Source organism: Alligator sinensis, unplaced genomic scaffold (assembly GCF_000455745.1).
Source record: "Alligator sinensis unplaced genomic scaffold, ASM45574v1 scaffold138_1, whole genome shotgun sequence".
Taxonomy (NCBI): Eukaryota; Metazoa; Chordata; order Crocodylia; family Alligatoridae; genus Alligator; species Alligator sinensis.
The window spans coordinates 4,925,264-4,942,407 of NW_005841862.1; the positions used below are offsets into that span (position 1 = coordinate 4,925,264).

The 17,144-nt window shown below is 42.2% G+C and overlaps 1 protein-coding gene across 1 annotated transcript in view; it reads right to left on the reverse strand.

The window, feature by feature from the left end:
* Positions 1–17,144, reverse strand: part of DNAH14 (dynein axonemal heavy chain 14) — a gene marked incomplete at its 5' end in the record, with an annotated part of 183,029 nt that overhangs the window by 41,164 nt on the left and 124,721 nt on the right. Inside the window, 8 exons of the mRNA XM_025216414.1 lie at positions 705–914; positions 8,912–9,110; positions 9,235–9,680; positions 10,868–11,112; positions 13,466–13,587; positions 15,411–15,641; positions 15,939–16,154; positions 16,417–16,557. Of these exons, the coding sequence (XP_025072199.1) occupies positions 705–914; positions 8,912–9,110; positions 9,235–9,680; positions 10,868–11,112; positions 13,466–13,587; positions 15,411–15,641; positions 15,939–16,154; positions 16,417–16,557 (1,810 nt within the window). The remainder of the gene's footprint in view (positions 1–704; positions 915–8,911; positions 9,111–9,234; positions 9,681–10,867; positions 11,113–13,465; positions 13,588–15,410; positions 15,642–15,938; positions 16,155–16,416; positions 16,558–17,144) is intronic.

A 17,144-nucleotide genomic window follows, 5' to 3' on the forward strand; every position in this document is an offset into this window, starting at 1 on the left:
CATCAGAGGCAGGGGACTTGGAAAGAGCTGCAGGGGAGCTCACTGCTAGCTGCCCCACCGGCAGATAGGGGCAGGGGGCTGGAACCTACCCCAGCCCTGCAGCAATTTTCAAGCCCCATGTCTTGATCACCCAACTTGGGCAAGGAGCTGGAATCTGTCCCTGCTCAGGACAGTTCCCAGCCCCTGCCCCACACATGTGGTGGAGGCTGGGGAGCTTGCTCCATGGCCAGCTAGGTGCTTGAGGAGCCAAGTAGGGAACCAGCTCTCCAGCCTGTTCCCCATCCAGCTCCGCGCTCATGGAACTGGGTGGGAAACACACTCCCCAGCACCCACCAGCAAAGAGCTTCTAGCACCAGCTCCACACCATGGGGCCTGCGCTGGGAGACCCTTCTCTCCCAGTCCAAGCTCCATGGTCATGTAGTAGTATAAATGGTATTAGTAGTATAAATGGTATTTATACTACTAATTTATATTTTTTAGTTGTGATATAGTTAAAGTGATATAACTGTGTATCTACTCAAGTTCTAAGTATCTTGCTGAATAGGAGTCCTGTAAACTTCAGTCTCCTGGTGTGTAAAGTCACCACAAACCTTAGTTCTTGATGAACTTACTTCTTTGCTAAGCAAAGTTTGGGATACATAACTCTTTACACAAGGATAAAGTTTAAGTTTAAAACAAAATAGAGCAAAAGAGTACTTTCCTACCTTGCTGTGATGATGCTGACATGTAACAGGTGCTAAGTAAAGAATATAAATTATTGCTGTTTAGGAAGAAGCTCCACTGTTGGGAATTTGACACAAGGGATTCACACAAAAGACTGAAAGGCTGCAGATGAGCGCTCATGTATTGACATTCCTTCCACATAGATTCAGTCATCCACAAAAGATGAGGACTTTTATTAAACATATATGAACCTAAGCAACAAAGATTATTTAGATCTAATCAGAACACATTCATACTTTGCTTCTTAAATGTGACAATAGCCTGCTAAATTTAGTTTGATCATTAACTAATGATATAATTGAGAAAACACAACATTTTAGAAAGATTAATGTTTACACCTTTTAGATGTTAAAAAGAAAAAATATTTACCTTATAGTAACTGTGGCCCTTCAAGATAAGCTCTCCACAAGTATTCCAGTTCTAATATGCATGCATCCCATCAAGTAATTTTTAACAGTATCTACTACCTATCTGTGTTTTTCATACACTCTGGATCCCTCGCTATTTTAAAGGAGGTATTGTCAGAGATTATCTAGGTCCTTTGCTTTCATTGAATTCAAATGGAAGGGGTTCTATAGTGGGGAAGGAGATGGAAATTCATGTGAAGAATCATCGTGGCTCTAGGGTAAGTAACCTTTCTTTCTTTGAGTGATTTTCTACAAGTATTCCACTCCAGTGCTTTACAGAAACTTATGCCATGGAACAGGTTTTTGGAATCCACTGGAATAATGACTGGAGGATAGTGCTCCCAATGCAGCATCAGACCTTGAAGTTTTTGCCAAGGATTTCTGCTGAATGAAAGTGAGAACTAAGCTATAAGTAACAGCTTCACCAATCAACAAAATGGGAACACTTCTCAGAGATGTTTAGTTTCTGACTATATTAACCCTAAGCTGTTAGGCAGATCAAAGTGGGGTGCTTTATAGCAAGTCTTAGTACAACCCAAGGCTCATTTCAACAGCTTTTGAGAAGAAATAATCTGCTTCTTCATTCTATGGGCAAATAATAAAATAAAATCCAAAGAGTGGAGTTAAGCTGCTCTCGCTATAGAATGATGTTTTGGAAAGACAACAAATCACGGAGTTACTTGATTAAGGTGAAAGTCAAAAGACACTTTAGTAAGATCCTAATGTGAGGTCTGAGAATAAGTGTATCTTTATGAAATACTGTATGAGGAGACTGCACCATAAAAGCCTGACCATCTTCTAATTTTTTGGCCAATGTGATAATCATAATAGAATACTAATGGCTTAGAGCTGGGGCCCATTAAACCTGTTAAGATAAATGCTGATGTTTTGAGATGTTGGAGTCTCTCTGACCAGCAGAAAGGTATTAATAAAATCCTTGTAGATTTAAGGCAGAAGACAGTGTTGCCATCCAGTAGGGATGATGAGTGATGTAACTGCCCAGTATGGCAAAATAAATATAACAGATTCCAGAGCACTTTTGAAACTGGGCTAGGAGTTGAGGATAGTAGCAGGCAGGGCTTTTACAGTTATCTGATGTTTTGCAGATTGTAGGTAGTCTTAGTGGAATCCTTTCTGCTCAAGCAAGGGTTCTCAACTTTTTTAGACTCAGGGCATCCCTTGAAAAATACCAATTCTTAGCTTTCACTTTTTTTGACTACAGAAAAATAATAGAGCTATTCCCTTGCAAAGAACTCAGAAAGACCACAATAGGATTGAATGATTTTGACACTATGGATTCCTATTTGAAATCTCTGTGTTTTTCTTGAGAATCATGTGTAGCACTAATATTGTAACCCCCCCCGCCGGAGGATCTTGTGACACCCTAGGATGCCACAGTACCCTGGTTAAGAATCACTGCACTAAAGGCTAGAATGTTTTGAATCACCAGAAACAGGAATAATCAGATATCAAATCAATTCCCCAAACTTGGAAAAATAGACCCTTTGGTTCTGCACAGCTCTCAAGCACATCATTAATCTTGCTGCTGGGAGTTCAGTGGAGGACTTGTTTTAGAACATGAAGTGGCAGACTGTTTACTTCTCTGAAACATCTGCCTTTTCCTTGGATGATCAAATGATCTCCATTATCCATATGATTATAGACTGTTTCCATTGTCTCTGATACTGTTAAACTCTACATACTTCTTTTGGAGCCAAGGCACACAAGCTAAGGAAACATAAAATGGCCTTTGAATTCTTCACTGAGCATATAGCCTTTCTATTTCTATTAAATAGTTTACAGCCCTTGAAAAAGGAGGTTCTCAATGATCATTTAGACCTTCTCCAGCATTCCAAGACTGCGAACAAGAGGTATTGAGGGTTGGATGGTTCTAAAAAGATGCAAGACCCATGGAATGGACCTGGAAGCAAAAGCCAACTTTCTTGACTGAGGCCACAGAAGTTTGAGTCTGATAATAATCCCGACTTCTTTCAACAAACTTTTCTTTACCAGTCTACCAGGAACTGAGGAGTACAAGTTGTCAAGACGTTTGTGAGAGTCATTATATACTACTTTTATTGGGATTTTAGCGGGGTTGACAATTAAGCTCTTGGAAGACTCAGTAGTCATTGGATTGATTTGGGACCATGGGAATCAGAGCTTTATCTCAGTAAGACAGAAAGTTCCTAGAAATGGCTACGGGTCTGGGTCCTGCTAGTTTTTCTATTCACACAGACCTTGTGGTTTAAGGGAGAACAGGGATTGCAGTCTGGGGGCTTAGATTGCTGGAAACTTGTGAGTGGATAAGATCTCCTGTCTCATGCAACCAAGGAGCCAAGCTCAGCATAGGATTCTGAAGGGGTGGGTTGCCAGGGAGGGTACCAAGCAGGAGAAGATTCATGGGAGTCCTTATGCTCTGTCTGGTGGAGATACTTCTGTAGGTCAGGGGTGGGCAAAATATGGCCCATGGGCCAGATGCAGCCCGTAAGGACATTCTATCCGGCCTGTGGGGCCCCTAAAAAATGTAGACAATTAATATTTATCTGCCCTTGGTTCCTGTCAAAAATGACAGGAATGAGTGGCTGCAGCATGTGGCACTGGGCATGGGGGGGGGGGGGGCGGGTTTCCCCCCCCCCCCCCCCATGCTCAGCACCACCTTGTAACCTGGCCCCACTGCCAGCCTGGGCCCCGCGCTGGCTCCAGGCTTGCCACTGTTTGCCATTGTCGCCTCTGGGCTGCCCAGTGTGTGAGCTGTGGGCAGGCAGCAGCAGCCAACACTGCCCAGCACGGCATGCGGGGGGGGCTGCAGCTGCTGCCACTGATGGGTGAGCCCAGAGCTGGTGGGGCCCAGGCTGGCAGCGGGGCAGTTTACAAGCTGGTGCTGAGCAAAGGGAAAAGCAGTCCCTTGCTTGCCCCATGGCCAACGCCCTGAACTGTAGCCTCTTGCAGCCCACATGGGGCTGCCTGTGCCTGCTCCAGATGGCCCTGCATGGGCTGCGAGCACCTGCAGCAGGGAGTGCCAGTCATGGGGCGGGTAAGGGGCCACTTTTCCCCATGCTCAGCAGCAGCTTCTTCCCTGCTGGCGAGCAGGGGATTGGGGCTGTGCGCTGCCCCCCACCTGTACCGTGGGGCTGGGGGGTATTGGGTGTGAGTTGGTGCAGGAGCTAGCAGGAGCACGGGGCCCACACCAGTGTCCCGGGGCCAGTGCCGGTGAGGCCCAGAGCAGGGTGGCAGGAGTGCGGGGTCCCAGCTGGCAGGGGCTCTATGGAGCCAGGCCAGCTCCCCCCTCTCCCTGCTGGTGCAGCCCCGCCTGGCTCCCTGGACCCCTGCCAGCCTGCACCCCACCCTGGGATATTGGTCCCAAGACATTGGGACATTGGTCCCAAGATGGTGACCAGGGGGCGTGGCACGTGTCAAGGGGCAGGGCTACCTATGTTGCCCTCAACAGACTGCTAAAACTGGGTAAGCAGCCCTCCACCCAAAATAATTGCCCGCCCCTGCTGTAGGTTGTCTCCAAATAGGCGCACACATAGGGATCTGAAGAATCAGGAATCCCTGAGCCTGAGGGAGATGAGTAATATTCTTCCTCCAATGAATGAGTAAATCTTTCATGTTATCTAGGAGGGCCAAAAAGGTTGTGGATTTGTGGCAGTGACCCTGCATCCAGTTTCTTGGGGCTGAAGAACAGTAGCAGAAAATCAGATGGATTTCATGATGCCGAGGCTGGAAACAGACTTTTTCAGTGAAACCTGATCAGCTGTGCTGCGAGATAATGTGATACAGCTATTAACACTCCAGGGTCATCTATAGGTGTCCCAAGTTGCTGGGCTCTGACTTGCGGAGTGTCTGTAAGCAAGGGGAAACCCCCCACTCGAAGACAGCCCCCTGTACTGGGGAGCGGGGGAATCCCCTGCAGGGAATTTCCCTGTGGCGGTATCTGCAAGAGAGTTCTCCTTCTCCTGCTTGCAGATATCCCGGTGGGAGAAATCCCTCTGCTGGGGATTCCCCCACACACACAGGCACCCTGAAGCCCCAACTTCCCCTGCTTACCCATCCCTGAAGGGACATCTGTGAGTAAGCACGGAAAGCGAGGAAGGCACTCCCAAGGCTTGAGGGAACCAATCCTGACTGGGAATTCTTGGGGTGTGCAGGACTGCACCCCTCAATCCTGTGGAGCCCTTGACCCAGGGAGGTTGGAGGGCCCAGGCAGCTTCGTGCTGCCCAAGTTCTTCTGCCATAAGCAAACAGCTGGCCAATGTTAATGGCTCAATTTAATACTACCTGGTGTCACAGATACAAATTTGAGCATTTGTGATATAGCAGAAGGTATGGAAGTCAGTCTGCTTTCACTTTGTGATGTCATAAAAAAAACTTATGGTGACCCAAAGGTCATGTCTCTTTCTATCACAGGAGACCTGCCTTTGAACAGATACTGCAAACAGAAGATCGGGCAATGGAATTTCTGCAATAAGAATTTCCAGTTGCAAAGACAGATTGCTAGCAGTTGTGCTGATGCTTTTGGTACTGAAGATCGGTCCCTATGATCTTTCAGTGCTGGGATCTTCAAAGGCAGAGATGAAGCAGTATGTTCATGCACTAAGGGACCTATTGCCAAGGGCTTTCATACTAGTTGCTTTGGTGCCAGCTCAGTCTGTACTGAGTACTTCAGACCACAGTTGCTGGTATTGGTCTTCTCAGGCTATGGACACATTCAAAAAGCCTGAGTCTGAATTGATTCAATCTCTGCAGGTTAGTCTAATCTGGCCAGACTGAACTGGTTTGTAATTGGACAGACATTCTCTCTGAACTGAGTAGATTCAGGCACATGCTTGCAGTGGTTCAGACTGGGGGATGCTAGAGCAGCTCTCCCTTCCTTTATACAGTGCTGAGCTGAGGGGAGTGTGGCCAGGCTCCGGCCGGACCTCTTATTAGGGAGATCTGCCTGCACTGTCCAAGGCTTTTCTCCGCTAGCTGCTCAAGGGGCGGGAGTGTTGCCAGACACCAGCCCCCTGCTAGCACTCTGAGGCAAGGGCGGGGGTGCAGTGCATGCATCTGTTGATGATACGGAGCTTTTCATTCTTCCTCCCTGCTTCTTTATACTGTCTGCAGCAAACTGACAAGCAAGCAAGTCAGCAGGGGGCTGATAACAGTGTTTATCACTTCATCAGCATAACAATAGCTTCTCTCTATTAGTTCAAACTCCTCTTAAACAGCTTACCAGCTGACCTGTTGATTAGCTCCAAAAAGCCGTAAGCGGTCACTGTTCTGTCTGCCTGTTTCAGTGAAATTGGAGAGAGAGACACACACAGACACCTTTCAGCATTAGCTAGCATACCACATGCCTAGGGTCTGTGAGGCAAGGGTCTGTGCTGTGGGAGATAGGAGGGAGGGAGGTGGGGATGCCTGCTTGTCCAGCAAGCAAGGGGGAGGTAGGGCAGGAGGAAGCCAGGCAGAAGCCTGCAGTCTCTGCCGAGCTCCAGCCACAGAGCAGTGTGGAGGGGCCAGCTCTGTTGGGGAACAGAGAGCACTGCCCAGCCCACAGAGCATGCCAGGATGCTGGGGGAGTCTGGTTTACTTGCTGGTAAACCAGCAAGGGTCTGGGACAGACATTGCATAAACCGGTTTGAGCCGAATCAGTTAAGTCTGATACTACATTCAACCAGGTTTATCTCAAACCAGTTTCAGCCATTTTCAAAATGGTTTATGTACACTGGATATCTGTTCTGTTACAGATTTAAACCAGTTTCTGATCACTTAAACCCTTTTATGGGTAATGTCTGTCCCTAACCCCAGAGGTGAACAGCAGTTGAACAGGCTTATACAGTAACAACTTGCTTCCAAGTTATCAGTGGGATTTATTCAAGAGCCTGAGCTGTCTCCTGTGTTGGTTCTGCTTGGCCCCTCATGAGGCTCTGAAGTAAGAGTTTTAAGCAGGATTTCCTAGACTTTTGGGTCCTTTTGGAAAAAAAGCAGTATTCAGATTATTTATGCAGCATGTTCATTTCCCCTAAACAGAAAAGGCACTTAGAATATCCCTCATTGATAAAATGATTCCCTCACAAGTGAGGCAAGGAGGGACTGGATAGCTGTCACACCCATTACACCTTCAGCTATAGAGTGCATTGGGTGCACAGGCCACAAGCATGGCCCAGTAGACACTGCTACAGAAAATATTCTGATACTGTGTGCATGGGACACAAGCAGACCAGGAATAGAATACAAAGGAATAATAAGCAGAAGCATAACTGCATTGTTACATGTTCATTACATGGTTCTTCCAATGACAATCATAGTTTCATTAGAAATGTTATTATAGAAAGAATATACCATGTCATTGAAGCCCAAATATTGTATCCTAAAAGAAAAGAGTTAGCTGCTATAGAATCATGATGATAAAATATTTTCTTGGCTTAAAATATTCATTAAAAAAAAAAAGCATATTCAATGTTATCACACAATCTAATATACAGTTCAATTATTTTAGTGTTGGACAACTCAAAACTGAATGTGGATATAAGCAGACTAGCCAACTGCCTGTCAAGAATGAGGGGGGTGTGGGTGGGGACAGAGGCCTGCGTCCGATCCCTCCTTCCCCCCACCTTCAGGGCTGGGCCCACTCCCCCTTTCCTCCCCTCTGCTGCGGGGCCGAGCCTGCCTCCCTCTCCCTGCTGCCGTTGTGGGGCTGGGCTGGGCCCAGCTGCCCCCTCTGTCCACTGCCATTTTGGGGCTAGACCTGCCCCCCCACCCCCTGCACTGCAGAGCTGGGCCCAGTGCCCCCCCTCCCTGCCTGCTGCCATTCTGGGGCCAGGCCCGGCTGGGCCCAGCTCTTCTCCCCCACCCTCCCCACCACCAATGTGGGGCTGGGCTGGGCCCAGTGCACCCCCCCACCCTGTCCATTGCTGTTTCAGGTCCAGGCCCACCCCCACCCACCCTGCTCCTTCCCCTCTGTCCCCACTGTCATGGTGGCATCAGGGCCTGCTCTTCCCCTCCACCACAGCAGGCCTGGGCCCATTCCCCCCTCCCTTGCGCTGCTGCTACAGGTCCAACACTTTCTTTACTCCCCTTGCGCCACGGTCACTGGCTGTAGCCTTGGCCCCACGCCATCCTCTCTATCCCTGTTGTCATGGCAGCGGTCTGCCACAGCACCGCCACCACCTGCAGTCCAAATGCTCTTGGACTGGCAAGACAGCCAATCAGAATGCGAATAAAGCATTACAGACAGACAGACAAATAGATTACAGCTTTTGTAATATTAGAATTAGTCAAAGTTTGCTCTCCAAACCATGGGAAACACTCAAATAATGTTTTAAATATATGTTTGTCACTTCAGCTCTTTCTTTAAGACAGGGGTGTCAATCTCATCCCATGCGAGGGGTTTGATCCAGAATGTGGAGCTCCTCCTAGGCCAGATCTGAGAGGCAAGTGGTGGTGGAGGCAGCGATAGTGGAGAAGGAGCTGGCACTTCAGGGGATGGGGCAAGTGGCTGGAGGCTGAGCAAGGCTGTATTGACACAGCCCTTGCTTGTCCCCCTGCTGCTGAGGGCCATGTCTAACAGAGCCATGGAGCTCCAGAGTCTGCATCAGCCTGCCCCCCCCAATTTTCTTGCTAGCTATTTTGGATCTGGTTTACATTAAACTTATGAGGCCCCCCTGACTTTACTGAAGTTGTGTATATGTTTAACATACACATCCATATATGTATAGTATATAAATGTTGCTGAAGGGAATAGTTGAGACATAACTTATACTGTTTACTTTCTGAGGCACATTTGCATCATTTACCTTTATCTTCAGACTCTGATTGTGTGGCAAATATCGTAGATAATGTGTGAGAGTAGAGGAAGGTTTTCCATTCATTTTCAGGTAGGAATCCAAGTTCATCATGGACTTGATTTTCACTATAGTTATTTTGCATGATTGTAGCACAGAGCAGAAAAGAGAAGCAAAGTTGGGCTTCAGTGAAGAGGGCAGAAGAAACTATCTGTGGAGGGGAAAATGTTCCAATACAGATACAGAAATAAGCTTAGGAAGTACAAAAACATTAAAACATTTCTTATAGTATTGTAAAAGGTTTATGTGTAACTAGATTTACTGTGACCTCTCACCTTATAAACATTACTTGTCAACAGGTCAATTATATTTTTAAGATGTCTATTAAAGTTGTCTTTCTCATCCTCGTATTTTTCACAGTCCTTCTGAATGAACTCCCTTCTGCTTAGCCTACTAGGGGCTTGTACTGTTCCAGATACAGAAGAAGTTGAATCTGACATTGAAATCTGCCTCTGAAGTTTATTTACAGACTCCACAGATTCTACAAAGATTTTATGGAACCATTCCAGTGAAAACTGATACATATAGTTGATTTTAACAAGATCTGCTACCACAAAGTAGAGTACAGCACCTCGAGTTGCAACAGGGAGATAGCTTTTGCGTGCTTTTTCAATGGTGGCCTCTGTTTTTGCTGATGCTTCAATGCGTTCAGAGATCTCTTTTGAAGTAACTTTTGTTCTTTCTAAGTTGTCAAGGAGGTCTTGGTCATCTAGTATGTGCCCTAAAATTAAAGTTTTATTTATATTGAAAATTGACGATACAAAGGAAGATGCATGTAATTTAAAAATAATCTAGCTAGTTTCATGGAACTAACTTCATAAGGCTTGTCTGTGGTCAGACCTTTAGTAAAAATTTAGCTTCAAGATGCATGTTAATATCAAAACTACTTCATATTTGTTATCTTATTTTCTTGGCCACAACTCACACCTTTCCCCCAAAAATCAGCTCCCTGAAATTGGGGTACATGTATTAAGCAGGGAAGCAGTCTTTTTTGATTCCTGCTCTGTAGTGAAGCAGCTATAGCATTACTATTCAGGCAGCTGTGGGAGTCAATTGACTTAGTGGCTCATTGTTCTTCACTCCAGAGGGGTTAACAACTGTCTCTCCTTTTAAATGGTCTTGATGTTCCACTAATCAAGCTAATAATTATTAGGGTAATTTTGCTGTCTGCTAGGTTTTCCTTATCTCTACCCTTTTATTTCATAGTCCTGGAGACTCTTCAGCTCTTTTCAAAATCATAGATCCAACCCTGGAAACCAGTCTTCAGCAGCAGCAAGGGTTTCAGCTTTAGTTAAGCAGAAAAGGGAAGGTAAATCAGTTGAAGATTAGGCTCTGTGCCTATTCTGTGCAGTCATAGCTCTGGAAATTTATTTTTTTTCATTCTGCCTTTCAAAAACAAGGTGCATATAATATCCTGGCATGCAAGTATGTGAGAAAATATGGTACTTGTATTTTAGAAGATGAAAATGTACTTGTATTTTTATATGGAGTTTATATCTCTACCTTGAATTTGAATCTATTTGTATTATGCAAATACTTATAATTCAGATTTATCTGCATGCCATAGATCAATTCTAATCCAGGGTTGTCAAAGATGCAGCTTGCAGGGTTGCTCTATGGGCCAAGTCAAATCTGCAGACCAGCCCTGCACTCCTCATCCAGCCCGTGGGGCAGCATGAGTTCAGTACCTCTGCTCTAATCAATCTGAATTTACAGAGATAATCCAGGCTACTGAGAACTTCATACAAAAGAGCTAGTAAAAGAAACTGAGACAAAGACTTATACAAAACATGCATTAAAAATAATCTATATCACTATACTAAAGGAAAGCTCATATAATTACATATAATATTTTTTCTAAATTTTCTTTAAACAGACGTACATGCTTTCTTTAAACTTTTTGTTTACCTTCTGCTTTCTGTAGCAGTGTCAGAGACTTTTGTTCCAAGTCTCGCAGCATGACTAGGTCAGCAGAGATACTCTCAAATAACTGATAATGTTGTTGCTCTAATTGGGGTGTCTCATGAATTACTACAGTAGACAAGAGATGGTCTTGCAAGCTTTGGAATGTTACATTGAAGCTGATCATTGTGACCAGGTTACAAACCGCTGGGAGGAAATGGGGGTTGGCTTTTTGTGTTGTCATGTATAATCTGAAAAACATGTTAAGTGTTAAAGGAATATGCAAGTAATGCAGCAAATCAAAATTTTCTCAAAATATACATTTTATTGTTTTGAAATTCAGGTAAGAGATTACACACATTAGGCAAGGTAAGGAGAATGACCATACTTGGCATGGAATTCTATTTCTTCCTGGTCATTACTAGGGCTAAAACATGGGAAGGCCCTCTTCCATTTTGTTGCCTGTGCATGTACTCAGGTATGTACATAGTTGTTGTCTATATGTCCAGATAGTCTCATCCAGGAACAGAACGGCTATTTGTGTGCCAGTCCAAAAACGCCATATAGATGATAAAAACATGGCCACTTGGATGACCAAGAAGAAAGAGAATTCCATCCTTTGCCTGTTCTATGAACGAATGAACTTATGACTTCACTCCATCTCATGTAATGTATGTCTGTGTAGGGAGACCATACATTCCATTTTCACTGGGACATTCCTGTTTTTAACATCTGTCCTAGGCATCATTTGAACAGGTTTGTTTAAATGAATGCTTTCATCCAGTTTTTAGAAATCTCTAAACTTCCCAGGGCATGCTCTGATGTGTATTTGAAGCAATTCAAGTTCCTCTAAAATCAGAATTGCTTCAAAACCAAGAACAATTCCAGTGTACAGTTACTCCCTCACCCACTTGCACTTCAACATACTGCAGCAGCACTCTCTAGAGCTCCTATCTCCCTCCTGCTCTCCCATTCTCCTTTGCTCCACAAGACTTTTCAGGCTGTCCTATTTTGAGACTCAGGAAATATGTTGACCCTATGTCTAGGACACCCATTGACAGGATTGAGCCATTTTTTTTCTGGTAGCACTGGCTATCCTTTTTCATTATTACCATGTTAATGCCCCTCACCCCTGGAATTTTTGCTGGAGGCTTCAGGAGTAAGTCCTGTCTTTTAGCTCTGGTCACTGGAACAGGTCTTCCACTATGCAGAAACCCTCCAGCAAATGTCTGTTAGCATTAAAACAACCACTTGGTAGCATACATCAATCAATTTGTAAGTTTAAGTCTCCATTTTAAAGGACAAAAATCAAATTTGAATTTTAGTAATTTACGAGACTACTAGGATGGGTTGAATGAGCAGAGACATTGCTAACAGAAAGAAAATGATCAGATAAGAAATTTCTTGAGCTGTTGCAAAGCTTCTCTGCTGTTATAAAGAAATTTATCAGATATGAAATGTCTCATTCTGTTGAACAGTTTCTCTCCTCATTCATCTAATGGGAAATAGTGAGAAGTCAATAACAGAAGCAAAGACGCTGCCATGAGGTCCTTTTAAGGGTGTTGCAGGGTGCCAGACAACATTAGCATTGTTGGGTGTGTAAGCACTAAGCACCTACACTGATTAATCATATTCACCAACAGTTAAATACCAAACGGGATTCACAGTGTCAAAAACATTCTGATCTGCTGTAGTCTTTCTGAGTTTTTTCCAACAGATGTTATTTTTCCATAGTCAAAAATAAGTGAAAACTAAGGGTTAGTATTTTCTGAGGGGTGCTTTGAGCCTAAAAAGTTTGAGAACCATTAGTCTAAACATTCTTTGGGAAATCTAGCAAATACTGTAGCAAGGAAATCCATTGGCTAAGTTGTGCATCTTAACCCTTGCTAGAAGAGGGTCCAAATAAAGGATAGCAAGAGATGTTTGTTATCTACTCATGACCTAAATGGGTGTCAATGTTGTGCCTTATGACAGTATTTCTGGAGTTTTTTCAATTTGTTTTTTCAGATTATCTACTAAAATATTTATTATATATTTTTAAGTTGTTACATACTTAAAGTTCTGGAAATGCCAGAATTGTAATTGTCCATGTAACCTTACTTTGCCCCTATGTTAATATGCCTTATAATATAGTCTTTCATTAAATGATCAAGTTCTATTCAGATCTCTGCCTTATTCAGTTCACAGGATGGTCTATACTCTGGGAATCAATAAGGGGTGTCTAATGAAGGAAGCTGCTTTCTGCTGCATCTGTTGCAGAAATTTGAAGGTTTGTAATAGGGAAGGCACAATAACATGCAATAACTAATATATAATTCTATAATTAAAAAAATAAATTATCATGTATATGCACAAGATAATTAAGGTTGCCCAGGCAAAACTAATAGTGGCGTTTCCTAACTTCTAAACTTTTTACATTGCAACTTTAGCATTCTTCTAATACAGCTTTTCTGTATGCAAGCACAGGTAGAACTGATAATAAGTTATTATTTCCTACCTTCTGGTGCCTGTTGTTCTCTAAATGTAGGCCTCTTGTAATATGTAATATATAGTTCAATCTAATAAGTTAGTAGCTAGAAAAATGCTGCTATTGAGGACAGTTACCTGAAGTTGTGGTTGTATTCAATTTCAGAACCTGCAATTCTGATGTAATCTTTACCTACTTTATTGTAGACTTCCTTTTTTAAGATTGGCTCCAAACTTGAATCCAATGTTTCAGCAAGATCCTAAAATCAATTAATATGTTGTCCATGTTGCAATAGTTATGGTACTTAATATGCCTAAATAATCTAAAATAGACTTCTGGAGTTTTATTGTTGAATTTAATTGATGGAAATTCACTTTTAAAAAGAAGCAATGCAGTCACTGTTTTATTCTAGTGGAAAAAAATATCCAGAATTAATGGGTACCATACAAGTGCTCCAACATGTTCCAATTAGAACAGGGGTGGGCAATTACTTTGGGCAGAGGGCCGCTTACTGAGTTTCGGCAAGCCATCGAGGGCTGCATGACAGGCAGCCCAGGGCAGATTAATATTCATTTTCTAAGTTTTTTAGGGGCCCCCCGGGCTGGATAGAATGGCCTGGCGAGCCGCATCTGGGCCCCGAGCCGCATTTTGCCCACCCCTGGATTAAAACATGTCAGAGCTGACTCAATTAAATGTGTCTGCTAGACCATTCTAATTAGAATGCTTCAGCATGATGCAGCATCACATGTATTCTGTGTCCTGCATTTCAAAATGGCAGTGGGAGTGCTTTAACTAAAACTACTTGGACGAGCTTTAGTTAAAGTACTCCTGTGGCCATTTTGAAACATAGGACACTGAATACACATGATGCTGTGGTGTTTTAATTAGAGCAGCTGTCTGGGAGTCGCTCTAATTAAACGCCCCCCCTGCGCACCTCCGAGTACATGTATAGAGACCCAATAACTCTAGGAATAACAGTATTCACAATGCTGTGACAATAACAGGAAACCCTTTTATTCAAAAATCTTTTGTAAAAATGTTTATAACTTTTTTTTTTTTTAACAAAAATATTTTTGTGGGCTGAAATCTTTTATTCTTGTTCTTACCACAAAGAAGCATACTGGAAAGATCAGTAACATAGTGAGTTAACTAAATGGGACCTTTTGTCAATTAAGAAATAATTTGTGGTAAGATAAGTCAAGCCAAGTTTATTTTTATAACTTCAAGACAGCTATGGCTCTAGTCTCAAAGAAAGCATTCAAGCATTTAAAATGTTTGAAAAAACCTGACATTGGAAATAATTATGGACTTAATCAGATGCCCAAGATTTGTGTGGCAGGGATCTTCTCCAAGTAGCTGTTCCCACCAAATTCAGGTAGGGCTGGTGGGATAAGCTAGGTACCAGCAGCAACAAGAGCTCCTGGGGATAAGGATCCAAGCAATGAAAGGGGACAAACATCATTTGGCCAAGGAAAGGCCCATTGTTACTCTACGGTTCTTTCAAAAATTGTCCTGTAACTTCCCACATGCCCTGTCCCTACCTACCTGGGAACTAACAAATGCACATAGGCAATGGCTACCTGCAGACATCCTATTAGAAAGACTCCTTTGGTATCCAATGCTGGGGAGTTGGAGTGGGGTGTTTGGGACCCAGAACCACTGGATAATCTCAGGTCTTCTGAGAAGAAGTTTTCTTCTGATTCACTAGAAATTCATGTGGCTGACTGATGGTTTCATGTATGCAAATGTTATCCATTACCTATCAGAGCCTCTGGTCTGATTTACAACACAAGTTTTATCTCAAAGTAACTGCACTGACATGGGTGAGGTTGCTTCAGACTTATACCATTGTGTGGGAGAAAAGAATCAAATTTCTAAGGTTTTAGACTGGTATTATGTATTAAATGTAAATGAAGAATATTAAAGCAAGTAAAGCTACAAACTATCTGATCTTCCATCACTTTCCTATTCTTATATTTTGGGTGATTATTTAAACTCCCTTTATTCTTATAAGAATTTCATTTTTCTAGTTTTTCCTTTTGTTCTTCACATAGAACTCATCAGACATTAAAGCCAAGCTACCTTAAGTAAAACAGATTCTCCAACTTGCACTGCATTTTCAAGAGTTCTTAAGTAACTGGAATCCGAAGCATGAATTTGTCGCAACTTGCTCCCTGCCATTTGACATATCCATTTACAAGCCCGTCTCTGTGGATCAATTAGTAAAGGCCATCGCCACCCATTCTTGACAAGAATAGCATTTTCAGTGGAGTACTGGTCCTGTGGTAAACCTTCATTTTGCCATTTTCTGACCTAGAAGAGTTTTGAGTTTCCATGTTTATTTTTGACAATCCTTATTATTTTATGAATAAATTAGTTACAAATAACTAGGCATAAAGATTTAAATCAAGGACACATAATAATCATAAACAGCTTCATTAAAATACTTGGCTCTTTGAATTTTACCCTCACTTGGAATCAGGTTGAGTTCTCAAAAGGGAAAGCTATCAACCACCTGAAAAATCTTGTAATGTGCTTAGTGTAAGAAATCAAGAACAAAATAAAACAAACCACTTCTCTTACTCTCTTATTCACTGCCCATATTATTACCTCATTCTTTTCTGTCATAGCTGCTATTAGAGAATAATTTGGTGACATGGGAATCATGTTCTCATTACACAATCTCAGACATTCATTCGCTAGCTGCTGACGATATTCTGATGTTAACACTCCACTGTAGACTAGAGATGCTGCTGAAATAAGGGCATCACCCATGATACCATGTAGCTTTTGGTCTAAATTATTAACTGCTTTCTTCCATCGCTCCTAACACACACAAATAAAAAAAAGATTACAACCCCCCCTACACACAACTAAATTACTTTAAATTTATGTTAATATGTACCATTTAATTAGTATCAAAGTTTACATATTTCAACTAAGCAAAATAGGAACTGTAATAGGGTCTGTATCTAGTTATCAGCCCACATCAGAAAAATATAAAAAAGTAAAAAAACTTTTGAGACTAAAATCTTGTATGTTCTGAGACCAAAAAGTAAGCCTATCAATAAATGAAAAGCAATAATACCATTTCATCCTCCAGAGCAGTGCTTAATACAGATGCTCTATTCAGGCGCTGAGTTGCTAGTTCTTTTCGAGTTGCTAGCATCGCTTTCTCAGCTGCACTCTCTTCATATCTTGCCTCTAAATTCCGCTGATGTTCTTCAATCTAAAAAACAATTAGCAGAATACAGATCAAAATTGTTATTGTATAGTTTGGCTAATGATTTTTGCTTGCCTGATTTACATCAGACAACTTTATCTGAATCATGAGAACATCTAGCAAGATCTTGTAGAAGATTAAATAGTTGGTCATATTACAGATAGCTGGCCAGTTGGTCAGGAATTTTTCAAAGAAACAGTTTCTTTCACTAGAAAAAGGCCAATTTCTCAAAACTGATTTTACGGGAAGGGTCAATTGCAACACATTTCTTAATCTATAACCTGGAAAAAAGTTTTGAAATTATTAAAGCATCATATTTTGATATTTAGAAACAAAAATTAATTTTTATTAGGTCAAAATGACTTTTTATTATGAACTTAAAGCTGATTATAGTAAAAAGAAATAAAAGGATCAAAATCAAAATTAAATATTTAAGAAATATTGAAACGAAATGTTCTGACTGACCTAAACTGAAATTTTTTTTGGATCATTGATAAATAAATATATGATATTTTTGTTTTTCATCCTACTTTGTAAAGGGGAAGCTTTTAGAATATTAAAAATTTTCTCAGAACAGGCAAAAGCTTTCCTGC